The 18587-nt window shown below is 40.4% G+C and overlaps 2 protein-coding genes and 2 long non-coding RNA genes across 6 annotated transcripts; 1 reads left to right on the forward strand and 3 right to left on the reverse strand.

Moving 5' to 3' along the window:
• Window positions 1-591: 591 nt before the first annotated feature.
• nelfa (negative elongation factor complex member A) lies at window positions 592-5648 on the reverse strand. The gene is made up of 11 exons (XM_068308273.1): window positions 5271-5648; window positions 4222-4393; window positions 3232-3393; window positions 2959-3048; window positions 2678-2805; window positions 2511-2580; window positions 2306-2394; window positions 2093-2201; window positions 1667-1995; window positions 1466-1565; window positions 592-1134 (listed from the first exon to the last, which is right to left on the reverse strand). The coding sequence occupies exons 1-11, from the start codon at window positions 5478-5480 to the stop codon at window positions 950-952; spliced, it is 1644 nt and encodes a 547-aa protein (XP_068164374.1). The 5' UTR covers window positions 5481-5648; the 3' UTR covers window positions 592-949.
• Window positions 4780-9232, forward strand: nicol1 (NELL2 interacting cell ontogeny regulator 1). Of its 3 annotated transcripts, none has more exons than XM_068308283.1 (4): window positions 4780-5044; window positions 6616-6743; window positions 7233-7321; window positions 8156-9232. In XM_068308283.1, the coding sequence occupies exons 2-4, from the start codon at window positions 6632-6634 to the stop codon at window positions 8225-8227; spliced, it is 273 nt and encodes a 90-aa protein (XP_068164384.1). In that variant the 5' UTR covers window positions 4780-5044; window positions 6616-6631; the 3' UTR covers window positions 8228-9232. The 3 variants fall into 3 exon arrangements, with proteins under 3 accessions (XP_068164384.1, XP_068164383.1, XP_068164382.1); XM_068308282.1 differs by having other exon boundaries at window positions 4781-5052; XM_068308281.1 differs by lacking the exon at window positions 4780-5044 and adding an exon at window positions 6338-6419.
• A 1741-nt stretch (window positions 9233-10973) lies between these two features.
• Window positions 10974-12262, reverse strand: LOC137590656 (uncharacterized). Its single transcript, XR_011034448.1, has 3 exons — window positions 12206-12262; window positions 12031-12100; window positions 10974-11830 (listed from the first exon to the last, which is right to left on the reverse strand). It is a non-coding gene; the product is annotated as an uncharacterized lncRNA (long non-coding RNA).
• Window positions 12263-14841: 2579 nt separating this feature from the next.
• LOC137590945 (uncharacterized) lies at window positions 14842-15798 on the reverse strand. The gene is made up of 3 exons (XR_011034560.1): window positions 15711-15798; window positions 15532-15601; window positions 14842-15365 (listed from the first exon to the last, which is right to left on the reverse strand). It is a non-coding gene; the product is annotated as an uncharacterized lncRNA (long non-coding RNA).
• Window positions 15799-18587: the final 2789 nt, after the last annotated feature.

An 18587-nucleotide genomic window follows, 5' to 3' on the forward strand; every position in this document is an offset into this window, starting at 1 on the left:
AGGGCGTGGAACCACAAGGTGCTTTAAGAAGAGAATAGATTCATAAAGCTGAAGTCCAGCCTGCCAGATGTACAACAAGACATCAGTTTATACAGATCACAAAAGAAACAGGAAGTCCCAACACTAATCTGAGATACATTTTGGCATCAACAGCACGACTCTCCCCTCATCAGATCATCTTTTCAATCAACATGTGGAAAATCCCAGTTTATTTCGGTTGGATTTAATTTTCTGGAATTCCTTTGGAAGGACAGCCATGTTAAAATAAAAGAACCCATCATCTGCGTGGTTGGGGAGGAAAATAGAGACAGTAGAAAACACCTGAAGACTGACAAGAATTTGCCAAAGGTGTGTCCTAAGAAATGAAATATAACGCTAACATCAAACTTGAAGTTTTGCAAACAAAAGCCTAAAAAAATTAACTTTAAATTATTTAAGTGAGGCTGACACATGACAAACACCCCCCTGCAGTCTGTTGTAACTTTATTTTCTTCCCTTCTTATGAAAAAGGATGAAAAATTATCAAACATTTACAAGATGCCCGCTCCCCCCCCCACACACAGAGAGACGGCATCAACAACTTGTCACTGATTTTTGTTTTTTTGGTCATACGCACTCTGATGACTCACAACTGTTCTCTTCTTCAGTCACAAATCATGGAGATAAACTGTAAATAACACGTTCGTACAAAAAAATACAGCTCGTGTTTCCTTCGCTCTCAACGCGCGAAACCGGAGGCGACTTAAAAACCGAAACGAAAAGTACAGAAATGGTCTTCAAAGTGTCCTGCATTTTGGCAGCGCAGGAGAAGGGAGGATCTTTGCTCTCCTTGATGACCTCTGACCTGTCCAGTGATCGATTTGGCCCGAATGCGTACACGAATACTTGTCAATGGGTAAACGTTCTTTCTGAAGTGGAAAACGACACCTGTGGAATCGAGCGGATCGTCTCAGGAGGTGTTGGTGATGGGTTTGTATTTCTTGAGGCGGGTCCACTGCCCCGTGGAGTAGTTCATTTCGAACACAGTGTCCACCAGCATGGTGGTGCTGCCGGTGCCGTCCGCTTTGGGCAGGACCTCCGTGTGTTCGCTCAGCTTGATCTGGATGATGTCCCCCTGCTCCGGGCACGGGTTCTCTGGAGGACGGGAGGAGGGAGACGGGTATTTATGGGATCGGGTTCAGATGGAGGCTCAACAGTTGACTTTTCAATACTTTTAGAAATATAACGAAGCCCAAAGCAGAAGTTTTAGACATTACTTTGATCGTATCGGACTTACGGTTTTATTTCAAACTTTCATGCAAACATGAATTTTATATGACTCATTTACAAAAGACTTGTCAACCAAAATGCATCGAGAAGAAGAGACATCAAGATGTCCCGGTGACCAAACAGTCACGTCAGAAAGACTCAAGCATCGGGGGGGAGAAACTAAAATGACACTGAGGACAGGTAACTCGTGCTTTACCTCTGGATCCGGCCATGAAACCCAGAATGAGGGCCTTCTCTGGTCGGGTGACCTTGTTGGCAGTCTTGAACATCTCCTGGGCGGCGTACATCTGATCTCTCTGAGGAGGGGAATGTAGTCGTGTGGAAACCCGAAGACGTTAAAACTCACAGAACGAATGGACGAGTTCAGACGTCAACGCTTCTCTAGTTCACGTCTTACCGTGAGCGACAGATTCTTTTTGGGCTGTGGTTGTGGCGGCGTGGGGGTCGGTGTCGCCGTTGGGATCTGAGGCGTGCTGGGAGGCTGGGTGGGGGTTTCCGGCTGGCTAGCGGTGGCGGCTGCTGGGGGCCCGTTGCTGGCGGGGGTGGATACTGGCGTGCTGGGTGATGTGGGGGTTGCTGGGTTTGCGGTGTTGGATGCATTGTACATCGGCGTCCTCTGTTTATACTGGCCTGGTAAAGTGGCGGCGGCGCCGGCCCCCGCTGTCGCCGACTCGTCCGGCTGGCGGGCCGACTGTAGCGTGTCCCGCCCCGTACCGCCGGCGTTCGCTACGGGGGAGGGTGGAGGACAAAAGGAAGCTAAATTACGATATCCGGAATAACTGCTGGGACGTTTTTTATGTAAAAACACAATCCTGGTCCTCACCTGGCTGTGCTTCGGAGCTGGGGATGTAGGAGGAAGAGGGAACCATGCTGGGGGTGGCTGGTAGGTAGCTGGTTGACGGCAGAGGATTTTCATTCAAAGGCCCCAGTTTCTGAAAAATAAATACACATTTTACTATAACGGTGAAGGAAAAGCAGTGAAAACATCAACGGAAGGCGAGCAGAGACAAAAACCCTGAGGGGTGTGAACACACACCTGTGTGGAGACCAGACCAGCAGCATAGTCAGGTGTGGTGTTTTCAACCACGGCTTCTTCTTTGGCTGGTTTCTCCCCAGTTTCTGTTTCTGAGGCAGAAGAAACAACAAAAATATGTCACCAGCTGCTCAAGTGCAGATTTTATTCACTAATAAATTCTGAAATAGTTTTAGAACTCGGGGTGGAGCAGGAAAAAAATCCTCACCCAAAGTCTTCCTTCTTCTCTTAGCTTCTCTTCCAGCTCCGACCATTCCCAACTCTGAAAACTTTAACAGCTGCAAACAAAAGTTACAAATTTAAAAGTCTAACACACAGATCTATTTGATAACCGACAATGAAAGCTCAAATTTTGCTTTAAAAGGCTTAAATTACCTTGACCCCTCTTTCTTTACGCAGAGGTGTCCGTGCTGGGGCGATAGGTGAGCGGTTACTGGGGGGGCTGAACATACTAGGGGCGGTAGGACTTCGGAACGGGGCCTTGGGAATCCCCTTGAGAGGAGCTAAAAATATGGAAACGTATCTCAGCAACAGAAGATAATAGAAATTTTCATGACTAATCAATTTTAAGACTATAGCATCTCATAACTGACATCATAATAGAACTGACAATTTAACAGAACTCGTGTGGCCGCATTCCTTGACGTTCAACTCACTAGTGGTGTCAATCTTTTTCACTAATCCTCTCCCTTTGGCATGAAAAGGCACTCCTGCTGTCTTTTTCAGTTGCTGAGCCGTCTCTGTTGCTGGGATCAAAAAAAAATGATAAAAGAACTTTAAAAAATGAAGGATTGCACCTGCTTGTATTTAAATGTGGTGATTGTGAGATAGAAGATCTGCAGCAGTGGAACTACAGGACACACATCTATTTTATTTTGTATACAGCCACAACCATAGGGGATGTGAAACTGAAATTTCAAACAGCCTACATTTCTGAAGCAGCTCTGCCCTGAGGGTGGCACTCTTGGGTTTCCTCTTTAGCTGGAAATGTTTGACAGGTGGCGTCAGCGGTCCGACCAAGGTAGTTAACGCACTCTTGTTCAGGTATTGGCACTCCAGAGGAAGCATGGCTGACGCTTCGCACTCGCCCACTGAGGAGAGTAAGGAGGAGAGGAGGTTAACCAGCCCATAATTTCCAATTTGAAATTTTTTTTGGGGGTGAGCCAGGAAAAAGAAAAGTCAAAGGAACACATCTGGTTTAAAATATAGAAATGAAGGTTTAAAAAGGTGCGGTTTGAAAACATTTTTGAGCAGCTGGTTGCCATGACATTTGAGAGAAACCACAACTAAACACGATGTTTTTTGAGGTCTCGACCAAAACGGTGGTCAATTTACAGAAAGTATGACACCGCCCACACCATATGTTACACAGTGATAGAATGTAATAGAAATAATACCTTAAATAATATTAAGTAAACATTCGTAACAACTGTAGTGACTCCTCAACAAACCGACATGATCAGATGTGAAACCCAGAACAACTCTTATCAAATGGAGGTTGAAATTTTGCAAGTTTCAGTCCCATGAAAACATTTAGACCTGTTGGTTTGAAACACCTCAGGCGTAATCACGAGAAAACTACACGGCAGAATAAGAAAACCACAACAAATCCACAGAAAGACAGTCCTGTATCATTGTGGTTATTTCACTTCCTGTTTCCTCTAAGTGAGTACAGTACATTTAACAGCATTGATTAACAACCAGTGATTATTATGAAGAAAAGAAACACAATCAGAAAACATACATCATGTTTTTTAATGAGTCACTTCACTGGTTTCCCAACTATCATCTTGAGGCACTTTCACCACGACAATAACGTAAATACTCCTGCGATTCTGCACCCATCACACAAGTTTTCCAATGAAGTATCTGCCCACCAGCTCAACAAATACCTACAAAACAACCCACACCATCCCTACCTTTCTCTCTGAGCTCTCCGAGGATGTCCTGTACGTTTGGGTTTTGTTCCTCCAAGTCCAAATTGAGAGAGCCCGTCTCTGGGAAAGACTTGAGAATATCTGCAACCATCAGAACCCACGGTTCTGAATCCACTGTAGCCAGCTGGATTATTTCTGACAGGGCTTCCTTCATCTGGTGAGAGAGGAAGGTACTGTTAGCAAAACAAGACTGCATTCAGTTAAATATGTCAAATGATCAAAAGCAAAAAAAACATATTTTAGAAGCAAATCTTGGGCGTCTTCCAATGTTCTGGTGACATGGACATCTTTTTGTTTACCAGCCAACTCTAGCAAACTCACAAGTTCATTTTAACCTACAACATGTGATGAAATGCTTGAAACAGGATTTGTGAAACTGTACTTGAAGTCATTTTTTGTAGCACATGGGAGCCACCTGCAGTCAGACACACACTCCACACACACTCATTGATGCATACAATACAATCATGTCCCTTCTATTATAACTCGCTTTTGCGTTTAGCTACTTTTAAAACAAACTCAATTCAGTCAAATTCGATTTTTAAAAAACAAACTCAAAACTTAACGCACACAGTTGAGCAGAGGTGTCAGACTACAGACGGTACCGCCCTCCAGTTCGGTCAGTAGTTAGCCGTCCTTCGCCCATCCCACCATAATGTCTGCAGGAGAGCTGCTAGGCTAATGCTACCTGCTGCAGCTGCTAAACCACTGGTGAAACGAGTAATTAGACATTAGCCTCAAGCTAACCATGTAGCCACCTGCAATTAGCGTCCTTCCATGCTGATGCTGCTCCGTAGAAAATTAGGTAAGAACGTAAGTATCCGTTAGCTGGTTCTCGTTAGCTAACGCGTCTTCAGTGCAGATGGAAGGGAAAATATTATGTGAAGTTTCAAACACAAACTAAAAGAAGGTTGTGATTTATTAAAGAACCTACTTTGAGTTTGTAGTCTTTCCTCTACTGCGTGAATGAGTCATAAGATATCTGACCGGTTAGGCTAACAGCTAGCTAGCTAGCTAGCAGGGCTACCCACCTCGTCAACAGTCCGCCGGGGAAGATGCAGCATGCCGAGCAGGAGTTTGAGCTTCACCGGCGGCGACAAGCTGGAAAAGCACAGCCGAATGTTATCGATTACTGACACGGTGAGGAGAGAAGCGATGCTCGGAGGTGTCCACAGCTCGTCCGTGGATCCCAGTTTGTTGTGAAGCCACAGGCCGGTGTCGCTGTCCTTCATCGACGCCATCTTGGAAAAAGAAGTACTTTGAGTTCGGGCATTTTAACGGACTACCTAAGAAAACAGTCAGGACCCCGCCCACCAAAACAAATGTCTTTCAACTTTAATTCTATAGTTGGATCAGGGTTTTTTTTGGTAAATATCCTTTTTAAAATTTTATCATAAAGTGTTGAAATTCACTTAATATAAATGTTTTTTATGTATGTGAGTGTATTAATATATACATACATGTATTTGCGCGCGCGTATCCTTAATGTCCACAATCTATATGCAGTTTTGACGCGGACTCTAGATCGGAAGTGATTCTTTTTTCCCACAATTGAAATGTGGAAGATATTAAAGATTATTATTATTATTATTATTATTATTATTATTATTATTATTATTATCATTATATTTTTATATAATAATAATAATAATATTTCTTTCTCATCCATCCATTCTTCATGTTTTGTGTCTGGCACATAACTGACAAATAAAAATGTTTTTTTCTTAAACTTTGTACAAGAGAGTGAAAAACTGAAGTGTTTTTTTTTGAGTGGAATTCTCATGAAGGTTTCAATATTTTTTTTTCTCAATAAAATTAATGTGCACACATTTCCCATAAACTGCAGCTTGTATTTATTTGTTTGTTTTATTTGTCTATTTATTTCTTTTCGTCAATTTTGAGAATGAAATTTAAAATTATTATTAACAAATTTAATCGTACCAACACTTCAAGCTCGTTTCGCTAATACAGAAAGATGTTTGACAAATCTACCATGACCTAGATAAATTAAAATCTGCATCGACATTTATTTTGAAGGCCGTACCGGAAATCCTAATCTTGAAAACAAGGGGTTTCAATCAAATCATGCGCATGCGTACTTCCGTCATCACATAAATTAATCTTAGATCGTCATTTCGCGCTGATCTGGTGTTCTGCAAAATATCATCGATTTATTGACGGTAGGTTGGCATACAGTTAGCAGATGAACGGTGATTATTCGCTATTTGGTGTAATGAAGACATAAAATCCTCTTTATGGATAAAAATGTGATAAATTCGTGTATAAATTTAAATAGATAGGTAATTTAAATAGGTTAGGTTTGACACGTCTCGTTACTGTATGACAGTAATGCAAATGTTGTGTCTGAATTCACAGGTAATCGTTGGTCGCCATGGTGTCCAGCGGGTTGATGCAGTCGGTGGTGCTGATGCTGGCGGTGCAGCTGCTCTGTCTGGGTGCAGTTCATGCGGATCAAGAAACTGGGACGGTCATCCCCGCTGAAAGTCGGTGCTTTTAGATACACTTCATTTATTTATCTGCATTTTATTTGTTTAATGCAGGTTATTAGTTGTACATCAGGCTGCAGTGATAATCATAAGCCAATTATTGCAGGTTCTCATGGAGGTTTCATTCTAGGTCATCCTGTTTGATGGGATATGTAAATGGGCCTGTGATGCTGCTTTTATATGCACTCGGTTTAAATAATGTAATAATATTTACCACTAGATTTTAAAGTAGAATTCTCAAGGAAAAGCTTAATTTTAAATTTTATTGAAACAGTAACACGTAATTACATCAATAATGAAATATATGTAACTGACTGATTTCTGTTTCTGTTACAAAACATTTATGTATGTTTTTATTTAGATATATTCCCAGTCTTTTATTTAAATTAAGCTACACAAATACCTCAGAACTTCTTTACGTTCTACTGGTGCACTAATGCTTTCTTGTTGTTTTTTTCTGTGAATTGTGTGTTTTGTTGTTGACAGGTCGTCCGTGTGTGGACTGCCATGCGTTTGAGTTCATGCAGAGGGCTCTGCAAGATCTAAAAAAGACTGCTTTCAACCTGGATGCCAGGGTGAGTGATGTCCTAGACCTATGTAAAACATAAAGACAATTCACAATTACAATTTCAGGGGAAAACAATTTTCTATTTGTTAAAGATGCTTTGCAAAAAGGAAGGAAGGTTTCACACACAAATCATGTTAGAGCTGTGAAATATTAATTTATCCATGTTTTGTTTCTGTATCTTGCTTTTTTATAACCTTCAGATTATTAATCATATTAAAATTAAAAATTAGCAGTTACATGAGTTGCTTCAGCCCCAAGACATTATCTTTAAAGCATGTAATTTTACACTTTTATTTACATCTTATATTGTCCAATTTGTATTTACACATTTTTTTCTGAGTGTCAGAACAGACAGACATAGAAAAAAGCAATGCAACATCTGTAATGTCTAAAATGTGTCCGTTCCCGGTCACTTGCCTTCGTAAAGTTGAAAAAGTAGAAAATTAATTTTGTTCTAAAGATAACAGAAAACTTTTTTTTTTAAAAAGCCCCAAAGAAACAACTAAAAGCTGCTCCTTTTAACACAATTTTACACATAATATCAATTAAAAAGCTTCAAAATAGATTTACATATTTAAAAATGAAATAGATGATTTATTAACCTGATTTGATTACCAATTTTCTTTGATCTCTTACACTCTTCCTGTCACTGGTTGTGTGACAACATAAGGTGGATGTTTTTATTCAGTCGCATCCATTCCAGAGTTTTTATATTTTACAAAGTTGTGTCTAAGAAGCACAGAAAACATTGAAAAGCTTTGTGTTTTTTTTTAACTTTTTTTTATTTTTTAGGAACAAATGCAGAATTTGTTGCAGTGAAATGTCTTTTTGTCCGTCGCAGACAGAAACGCTGGTCCTGAGGGCCGAGCGGAGGTCTCTGTGTGACTGTATGCCCACCAACTCACTGCGCTGAGACCAGCTGAGGACGCTTCCGCCTGTCGTCACACCCCAACACACAAATATCTTCAAACCTCTACTCCTGCACAGTGATCTTCATCATCCTAACTTCACTTACTCTCACAACGGGCACTTTATTTTCTTTTCTGTCACATCGCAGCCAGGCGAGGCGTTGATTTGAAATCGTAGACGTGATTTTTCTGGGTAGGACTTTTATACCACTGATGGTTTACATTGTGAAACACATGCCTGTGAAATTAGTTTGATTGTCTCCATCGCCATGGGAACGGCGTCATCCGTCTTCTCTGATGCATAATCTATTTTTTGTACTTTTTAGTATTTGATTGCATAATGCACAGTAGAATGCATTGGTACAGTTACTTGTTGAATGTGTTATACAGAATTATAATTACACACTTTGAACTGTAGCATCATGTGGAATTTATGTGACAGTGTAATAATTTAAAATCATTCATTAAATTACCTTTAGGGTTCTGTAATATTTCCTGATTGAAATTTATTAATTTTCAGCTAAATTCTTTTTTTCTTTGAAAAAGGCTCATGATTTTTCTTTGTGATAACCATGATTGTTTTTGTTTTTTTTAAAGAAAGCTCATAAGAAACTTTACCATAATTTCAACAACAGTATTTTATGACTTTTGTGTTGCTGTTGTTTAGATAAAATTGTAGGTCTTGATTTAGCACAGCACTGTAGCATGAAACAGCACTTTTTGTTAACCTACTGATAAAATAGATTGTATGTAAAGATTCTGTATTCGTCAATTGAACTTTGTCTTTTCTGTGTGACAAAGGTGTATGCAAGAATAAGAAAGAGCGATATAGAATCAAATGAGTGGCAATATAGACAGGTGGAGGGGAGCGTTAGCTGCAGCAGGACACGTAGAAGCAGAATGATATTTGTCTCAAAGTTATTTGTTCTGTAACAACATCCTTTATTAACATTATGTCATAAGAAACCCTATTTATTGTCTTAATGTTGTACTTAATAAAAATAAGTGATCCCTACTACTCCTGTTATTTTGTCTGAAAGTTTCATCACTGGTAGCCGGTGGAATTTAGAATCAATAAATAATTCATAAGAATAAAAAATCATTTAGTTATAAAAACAAAACAAAAACAAGTTTTTATTGTATTATTTTTACCGTAGTTACTAATTAGTAAGATATTTATTTTTGATTTTGTATTAATTTAGAGAGGAAATGAATACCTTTGCATCATTTAGTTGTTGTGAACTAATCTTATCTCCCCTATTAACACATTTCTCCAATGATAACCTGTAAAAATAAATAAAATAAAATTCTGGACAGACACCAGCAGGAGGCGCTCCAGTAAATGCCAGCTAGCAGTTGTCCCAGCATGCAGCACTCTGCTCAACCTCACAGCCCATCATTAATGCTGATTGGTTGGTTTCTGATCCTGGTGTTGTGTTTATTTCCTTGTTTGTTTGTTTGTTTGTTTGTTTGTTTTTTTAATTATTGTGTTTATTTCCATGCTGTTTTCTTGCATTACACTTACTGTCTTTTCTTGTTTTGTTTTTTTTCTTGTGAACTTCTGAGTCACTGTTTCAGTCTTATGTGTTCTCCTATTACTGAACAAGTTTTATTTTATCGTTTGTTTCATTACCCGCCTGTTTTTTTAAAAATTTGTTACGAGTTTGTTCGAAGACAAATCAATAAAATACTGGATCTTGATAGAAATGTTGTCGTCGGTTCGGCCAAATGTTCATTAAATGCAGTGAATGAAAATATCACACATGAGCACACAACCTGTAGCAGATCTTTCTCACTTTGCAGGTCTGTCAATCATGACAGACCAATATCAGTAATATGAAAGCAAACCTGTAATATTTTCCCAGAATGCTGCACATGCATTCTCATCATTTCATTTCTGTATTTTCCTCCCATGTGTGTTTGACTGTCAACGCTCTGAGGTGTGTGATGAACACACACACACATAACTGTAGAACATGTCCTGAAGTCATTCAGTCAAGGCATCCGTACTTTCATGGTTGTGATCCAGGTTTCGTTTGTATTTTAAAGGGTCGTTTTGTATTTTTGTAAAAGTTTATTTTCATGCTGTGCTGTTTTGCATTGCACTTCCTGTCTTTTCTTGTCATTGACGCAAACTTTTGAGTCCCGTGTCGTCAATTGGATCTCATTCCATCCCTTCTTCTGTCTACATCTTCCCTCGCTCATGTTTCTTTATTTTTGAAACTTTTCTGTCTTTTCCTCCTGAACTTTCCCTCTCAGGTTTGTGAGTTTCACCATTTCCGCTCATTTCACATTGTCTTACCTCCTATTGTCTGTGTAATAATGATTTCAGTTTTTCATTGATGTTTCATGTCTTGAAACATCTTCAAACTGAAGAGACATAGACAACACTCAATGTCAATCTTATTGTCACTTTACACAAAGCTGACAACAATGTGACGGCAATGCAGCAACAATGCAACTGTTGTTTCTTTACCAGTTGTCAATGTTCCTCACTGAACGTTTTATTTCACTGTTTGTTGTGTTTCCTGCCTGGTTTTGTTCATTTTGTTCTGTGTTTGTTCTGACAATTGGACTCTATCTATTGGACTCTATACAATATTATTTTTGGTTGGTTCATTCTTCATTTGGACACATATCCAAAGACATAAAGAAATGTTTTTTAAAAAAGCAGAATTTTTGAGCTGGCCAATGTTTGATTCCAATTTGTCACAGGTTAAAGTGAGACAATAAACACAAGCAACAATTTCATTTCATGCTGTCAAAGTTTTTATTTGAGCTAAAGAAGAAGAGCAGGTACAGATAAAGATAGGGAACAACATATGAACTTCAATGTTACCTCACAGAACACACAAGTGTCTCTCAGACAATTATGACTTGACAACATTTCATGGAATATGACAAATATGGCATTTTCATTTAAAAGAAGTACGGTCACATTGTACCATCTGTTTCCATAGAAATGTCATTTCAAACCAATATTGTGGCTCATGTCGGCTTCATTGGGTGTCAAATTGTTAGAAAATGAGAAAAAGAAGGGAAGTCTATCACATGCAGGCACTATTCGATGAGGGATCAGCTAATGATAAGGAAGCCTTTCAGACAATGTCATCACACAAGCTATTTTAACAAGGTATGACAACATTATCTCATTGCTCTTCGTCATTATCTTTGGTTTTCTACTTAGTTTTGTGATGAATGCTCAGATCCTGGGGACCTCGACAAATCGTCATCCAAATCAGCCTCCTCTTCCACCAATTCCTGTTCTGTATCCTTTAACCCTTCAATTTCATCCTCAATGTCGTCAACGTTTTCCATATACGTCTGATACACTGCAAGATCCTTCAGCTCAGCATCCTTATCTGAATCATCAGAATCTGCGATTTCCCCCTCAACATTTTCAAAACACTCATCAAATGAGTCCTTCTTCAGTAAACCCTCCAGACTCTCCTCATCAGCAATTAAAGCATTTATATCATTTACGGTATTTCCCAAATCGTCGTCTTCCTCATCTGCGGCGTGAACTACTTCCTCTATATCTCCCCCTTCAACGCAGGAAGCCGCACGGTTCTCAGTTGCAGCAGCATTTTCCACCTTTGGATTGGGTTCTAGAAATGAAGGACACACAATTGTTCATTTAGACAAGAACACGTAGTTTTGTGATTCCACTAAAAACTGTGAGGTACTGACATAATGTAGATATTCATGACATTGCATCAATAAATGGTACCCATCTGGGGTTTTAATCCTAAACTTTTATTTCTATGAAAACCAGATGTGAAATAGATTGTCATTATCTTCTACTTACTGACTGGATTTGCCACACAGACGTGAGCCACAAAGGCAAAGGCTAACAGCAGAATCTGGGTCCTCATTTTCTGACAGAAATGACAAAAGTCTTTGAAAACACAATCAAATGGTCCGTCTGCATTTAGAATATTGACACCGTCAGGTGTCGTCATCTCCAGGGTTCACATGCTTACCTTCAGGTTGCAGCAGCTCTCAGAGACAACGGGCTTCAGCTCAAATCAGAGTGTGCTGGATTTCTAAACGATGGAGCTCACATTTATAGTGTCTTGAGTTGGAATGTTTGTTCAATGAAAAAGCTCCTTCAATATTTGGTTTCTGCATTTTCCTCCCATTTGTGTTTGAGTGTCAACGCTCCGAGTTATGTGATCAGCAGACACACAACTGTAGAACATGTCCTCATCTCACACAGTAATAATGATAAACTATTTAATTCCTGTTATTATTTCAGTTTTTCCTCTCCTGTTACACATTTTTGGCCTTTTGCCCCAGTCTTCCCAGTACATTTTGTAAGTTTTTCAAGGTTGTGGCATCATCATCATGGATTTTGTTAATGGTCATCTCCAGACGACTCTGTTTTATACTGACAGGACGTCTCTAGAATGTGTTGTGCTGTGGAACTTGTAGGATTCATGCAATTATTATTTTTCACATCTGTAAATGCTTGCAGAGCAACATGACAGTGTAATATTTCCCAGAATGCTGCACATCCATTCTCATCAGGATTAAGTCTTTTTCTCTGTGCAACTCGATTTAAGGACACCAACATTTCGAGTTGTATGAGACACAGAAGTCTTGACATAACCAGATGTCTGTTATACATAATTTTTGCATTGCATACCTATTCCAATATTTAGTTTCTGTATTTTCCTCCCATATGTGTTTGAGTGTCAACGCTCTGAGGTGTGTGATGAACACACACACATAATTGTACAACATGTCCTGAAGTCATTCAGTCAAAGCATCAGTACTTTTAGTTTTCTGTCTTCAGTAGGACTTCGTACAATCTCTCACTTCCGTCTTGGTTTGCAGTTCCTGCCTCGCCCTTGAACTGCCACCTTATCATGGTGGGGGAGTTGATTGCCCGAAAGATCTTGTGACCAATGTTGTCAGAGGCTTTGGTAGGGTCTCACATGACCAACAGGTCGTCGGTGTCAGACCAGACAAAGAGCAGTTCAAAAAAGTAGTTCCCCCAATGAATAAAATGAAATTGAGTACCGTGACTTTATAGAACAACCAATGAACCTGGAGAAGGTGTTTGACTGCATCCATCATGGTATCTTGCAGGGGGTGCTTCAGGAGTATAGGGCCCTTGGTGCTTTGGTAAGGTTTGTCCGATTTGGGGACATAAGAATTATATCTACCCTTTTTGTGGATGATGCTGTCCTATTGGCCTCACCAAACCTGTACCTTCAGCGTGCACTGGGATAGTTTGCAGCTGAGTGCATCGTGAGTGGGATGAGGATCAGCACCTCTAAATCCGGGGCCATCGTTCTAAACCAGAAAGAGGTGGTCTACGCCTCTCCCAGTCGGTGGAGAGTCTTTGCCTCAAATGGAGGAGTTAAAGTATCTTGTTCATGAGCGAGAGAAGGACAGAAGGTGAGACTGACAAATGAATCTGTGCAGCACCGACATCTCATACTTCTCCGGTATGAGATATTCTTCTGGCTTTCTAAGGGGACAGACAGGTTCGTCCCTGACTCCTGTGTTCCCTCTCTAACTCTCATCACTGCTTTTCTGTCCTGTCTGGAGAACTCCTGCTTGCATCCTCTCTTCGAAACCATCTTGGACAATTATGGATTTGATCAGCTGGACTCTCAATTCTATTAATAACATCATTGATAAAATTATTTCGGCAAGGAATGCTGGTCTGGAGGAAACTATAAGATATATGAGGGACTCTTGGGAGATGTGGAGGGTAGTGTGCCTGGCGGTTCTTTCCGTGCAGGATGTTGGAAGATCTTTATCCCTTTGGATTTATGATAACAAGGCTTCTGCTCCTCGGGGTGATCGTTGTCATGGTACATCCAAAAATTGGAAAGACAGCAGGAAATCAAGGAGTCCAAGGCTGACCGTCTTGTTAGGCGAGAAGGGCTGGGTAGTGGGTACACAACGTGGCGAAGTGGGAGAGTGGGTTGGACTATAGAGCGGACTGAATTGGCTATGTCCCTACTAACAAACACCATCTCCCCCCTATTCTGGCACCCCCTTGTGGTCAGTTGGAAGCTGATAACAAGAAATTCCCTTCCCTGGACAACTGTTGGCGACTCTTTGGTAGTGCCATCTTGACCAAAGACGTCCAGTGGAAGACACAAAAACAAACATTGGACTTGAGACATACCTTGACACACATCTACTCTCTGCTCTTACCCGTCATGTGATTGGTGTTATACTTATCCTAATATTCGTTGCAAATAAGGAGTTTTTTTTGCCAGTCCTCATTATGCATCCTGTAGGAAGCCCCCTTTCTCCCCCACTAACCTGTTCACCTTTCCCACTGCCAAAAACCTGTAATTTAGGTGAATTGATCACTCGAAATTGTCCAGAGGTGTGACTGAGTGTGTGAGTGTTGTGGCCCTGCAATGTACTGGCGATGTATCCAGGATGTACTCCACCTTTCAAGCACAGCTAGCTAGGATAGACTCCAGAGTAACCCTGACCTTAAATGAAGACAACTCATTCGTACCTGTGTTTAAAAATTTATTTTGGGACGCTAGGGGCTGAATCTATGTAATGTGTATTAATTTAATATTTGCCTGACATGGTAATAAAACTAAACACACAAGAAACAACTTTATTTCATACAGTCAAAGTTTTTAATTGAGCTAAAGAAGAACAGCAGGTAAAGTGATGATTTTAACACCCATATGACAACATGATCACAGTGCTACTAGTAATTTTCTTTTCCTTTCTACTAAGTTTTCCGTTCATACACAGAGCCTGGTGAGAACCATAAGTACATTGTCAAGGCGTTCTCCATTTCCTTCAGCTCCTCCACCACATCCTGTAAATCCTCAATCTTCTGCTGTATGTTAAAAAAGGTCTCCAAATCCTTGACTTCAAGTTTAAGGTCGTCCAAATCAGATAACATATTGGAATCGTTTGCATTCACTATTTCTTTCTCCACATTGTCACAACACTCTTCATAGGCATTCATCTTTGAATATTCCATTTGGGTACGTTCAGTTTCAATTAAATGCTCTATTGCCATCCTCACATTCTGTAAAGCCTGAACCTCCAGGTCTGTGTAATGAGTTGACTCTTCTTCATGCTCCTGTGTGAAACAACGAGCCACACGGGGTACAGGTGGAGCGTCTTCCACCTTTGGATTGGGTTCTAGAAATAAAGAACATACACTTGTACATTTAAAGATTACGGATTCCACTAAAAAGCTGGAAGCACTGATGACATGGAGTAAATATTTATGGGACCCAACTGGGATCTTTATTTTTTGAATTATGAAAACCACATGTGATATAGACTCTCATTAGCTTCTACTTACTGACTGGATTTGCCACACAGACGTGAGCCACAAAGGCAAAGGCTAACAGCAGAATCTGGGTCCTCATTTTCTAACAGAATTGACAAAAGTTATGAAAACACAATCAAATGGTCCGTCTACATGTAGAAAATGAAAATGAGGCTGTCAGGTGTCGTCATCTCCAGGGTTCACATACTTACCTTCAGGTTGCAGCAGCTCTCAGGGACGACGGGCTTCAGCTCAAGTCAGAGTGTGCTGGATTTCTAAACGATGGAACTCACATCTACAGTGTCTTGAGTTGGAATGTTTGTGCAATGACAAACCTCCGCCAATATTTAGTTCCTGCTTTTTCCTCCCACATGTGTTTGAGAATCAGTGCTCCAAGTTATGTGATGAACAGACACACAACTGTAGAACATGTCCTGAAGTCATTCAGTCAAGGCATCAGTACTTTCATGGTTATAATCCTGGTGTTCTTTCCTTTTTTAAAGGGTATTGTATTGTATTTCTGGGTTATTTTTTTCATAATTGTGTTTATTTCTATGATGAGGTTTTTTACTTACCTTCTTTTCTTGTGAATTTTTTTGTCGTACTTTTGAGTTGCTGTTTTAGCTTCCTGTGTTTCAATTTGTAGTTTGTTGTTGTTCAGTTTTCCACCTTAATTTTCCACCACAGGTTTGTGATGTTTTCACTACTTAAACCCATTTTACTTTGTCTCGTCTCCCACTGTAATTAGTTTGTGTAATTCCTGTTATTATGTCAGTTTGTTTTTTTTGACGCAAAAATGTTCATTCTGCTTTTATTTACAGTATTTGCTTGTCATGATAATTAATGATTAAAAAACCAGACCATTAAATATTGCCAGAAAAATCTATTTTTTTTTGGAAAATAAGGTCTAATGGGACATTCTGACAAGTTTGTCGAAAATAAATTACAAAAGTTTGTATATACGAGTTTTGGATTATACTGCATAATTACGGCTAAATCCAGAATTATTGTCAAGTGTACTATATATGCACGACATACAGTGCAGATGAAATTGCAGTCCTCTCTGATCCACGGTAAACAGGCAGTTTAACAGGCAGTACAACACTGGCAGAAGAACACAGGCAGTACAACACAGACAGTACAACACAGACAGAACATCAGACAGTACAGCACAAAGTATGAGATGAAACACAATGGATGGTAAACATCTCTATACACACTCTAATCACATAGGGGAAGTGACGTGACCGCAGTCCCTGAGTTGATGGGGGGAAAGAGAGAGAGAGGGGTAGTCAGGTGCTGGGGGGAGGGCAGGGCAGGGTGAGAGTAGAGTTCAGGGTTGTGGCAGGGGGCAGAGCAGGGAGGGAGTTGAGCCTCCTGACCGCCTGGTGAAAGAAATTGTCCTTGAACCTGTTGGTTCTGGCCCCAGACTCTGCAGTCTCCTACCTGATGGCAGCAGGCTGAAAAAGCTGTGAGAGGGGGGGGTGGGATCACCTGCAATGCCGATGGCTTGCAGGTGAGCTGCTGGATGAGCTGCTGGTGGATGATTTTATTAAATGCTGAGCTGAAGTCGATGAACAGCATTCTGGCGTACGAGTCTTTGGTGGGTAAGGGTTGAGTGTAGGCCAGTGGAGATGGCATCATCGGTCGAGCGGTTGGACCGGTAAGCAAACTGAAAAGGGTCCAGGTTTAAATGGAGGGCAGACTTGATGTGGTGCATGACTAGCCTCTACGAAGCACTTCATGAGGATGGGAGTGAGTGCAACTGGGTGGTAGTCATTGAAGCCGGATGGGGGCAACTTCTTCAGGGCTAGGATGATGGTGGTGGCTTTGAGGCAGGTGGGGACAACAGCCTGGATCAGGGAGATGTTGAACATGTCTGTGAAGACATCTATGAGCTCATCAGCAGTCTCTTAGGATACGACCAGGAATGTTGTCAGGACCTGGGGCATTCAGTGTGTTGGTCCTTCTGAGGACTTGCCTCACGCAGTCCGGAGAAAGCGTCAATGCGTGATCGCCAGGAGGGGGTGGAGTCTTCTGTGCTGGGAAGCTGTTGTTTGCCTCAAAGCGCAAAGAAGTCATTCAGCTGATTCAGCATAGTGGTGGAGCTGTCGCAGGACTGCGGAAGGGCTTGTAGTTTGTAATGGACTGAATCCCCCGCCACAGGTTCCTGGTGTCTCTGCTGTCGCTGAAATGGGTGGGGATCCTCCTGTGGTACTGTCTCTAGGATTCATGCAATTATTATTTTTCACATCTGTAAATGCTTGAAGAGCAACATGACAGTGTAATATTTCCCCAGAATGCTGCACATGCATTCTCATCAGAATTAAGTGCGAATAGATTTAAGGACACCAACATTTTGAGTTGTATGAAACACAGAAGTCTTGACACAACCAGATGTCTGTTATACATATTTTTTGCATTGCATACCTATTCCAATAATTAGTTTCTGTATTTTCCTCCAATATGTGTTTGAGTGTCAACGCTCTGAGGTGTGTGATGAACACACCCATATAACTGTATAATATGTCTTGAAGTCATTCAGCCAAGGCATTAGTACATGTCATGGTTGTGATCCAGGTTCCCTTTGTATTTTAAATAAATAATTTAACAAATAATTTAATAAATTGTTAAATAAATATTAAATAAATAGTTAAAGTTGGTAATTACAAAGAGCATTGACAATTTTGTAACATCCAGTTCAAGAGTAGCTCTACCACATATTTGTTCAGTTTGCTAATAACTTAAAATGGACTTTGTTAAAGCTAAAGAGGCAGAAGGATTGTGGTGTGATGAAGTCTCTTGTGTGTTCTGGTGTAGTTTGGATCACACACCACGAAAAGTTTTTTTATTTTGTTTTATTAACTATCCTATTGAAAAGCAAAGGAAACCCAGATCACAACCATGAAAGTACTGATGCCTTGACTGAATGACTTCAGGACATGTTCTACAGTTGTGTGTCTGTTCATCACACAACTCGGAGCGTTGACACTCAAACACATAGGAGGAAAAAGCAGGAACTAAATATTGGAGGAGGTTTGTCATTGAACAAACATTCCAACTCAAGACACTATAAATGTGAGCTCCAT

The sequence above is a fragment of the Antennarius striatus genome, chromosome 23 (genome assembly GCF_040054535.1).
Source record: "Antennarius striatus isolate MH-2024 chromosome 23, ASM4005453v1, whole genome shotgun sequence".
Classification (NCBI taxonomy): domain Eukaryota; kingdom Metazoa; phylum Chordata; class Actinopteri; order Lophiiformes; family Antennariidae; genus Antennarius; species Antennarius striatus.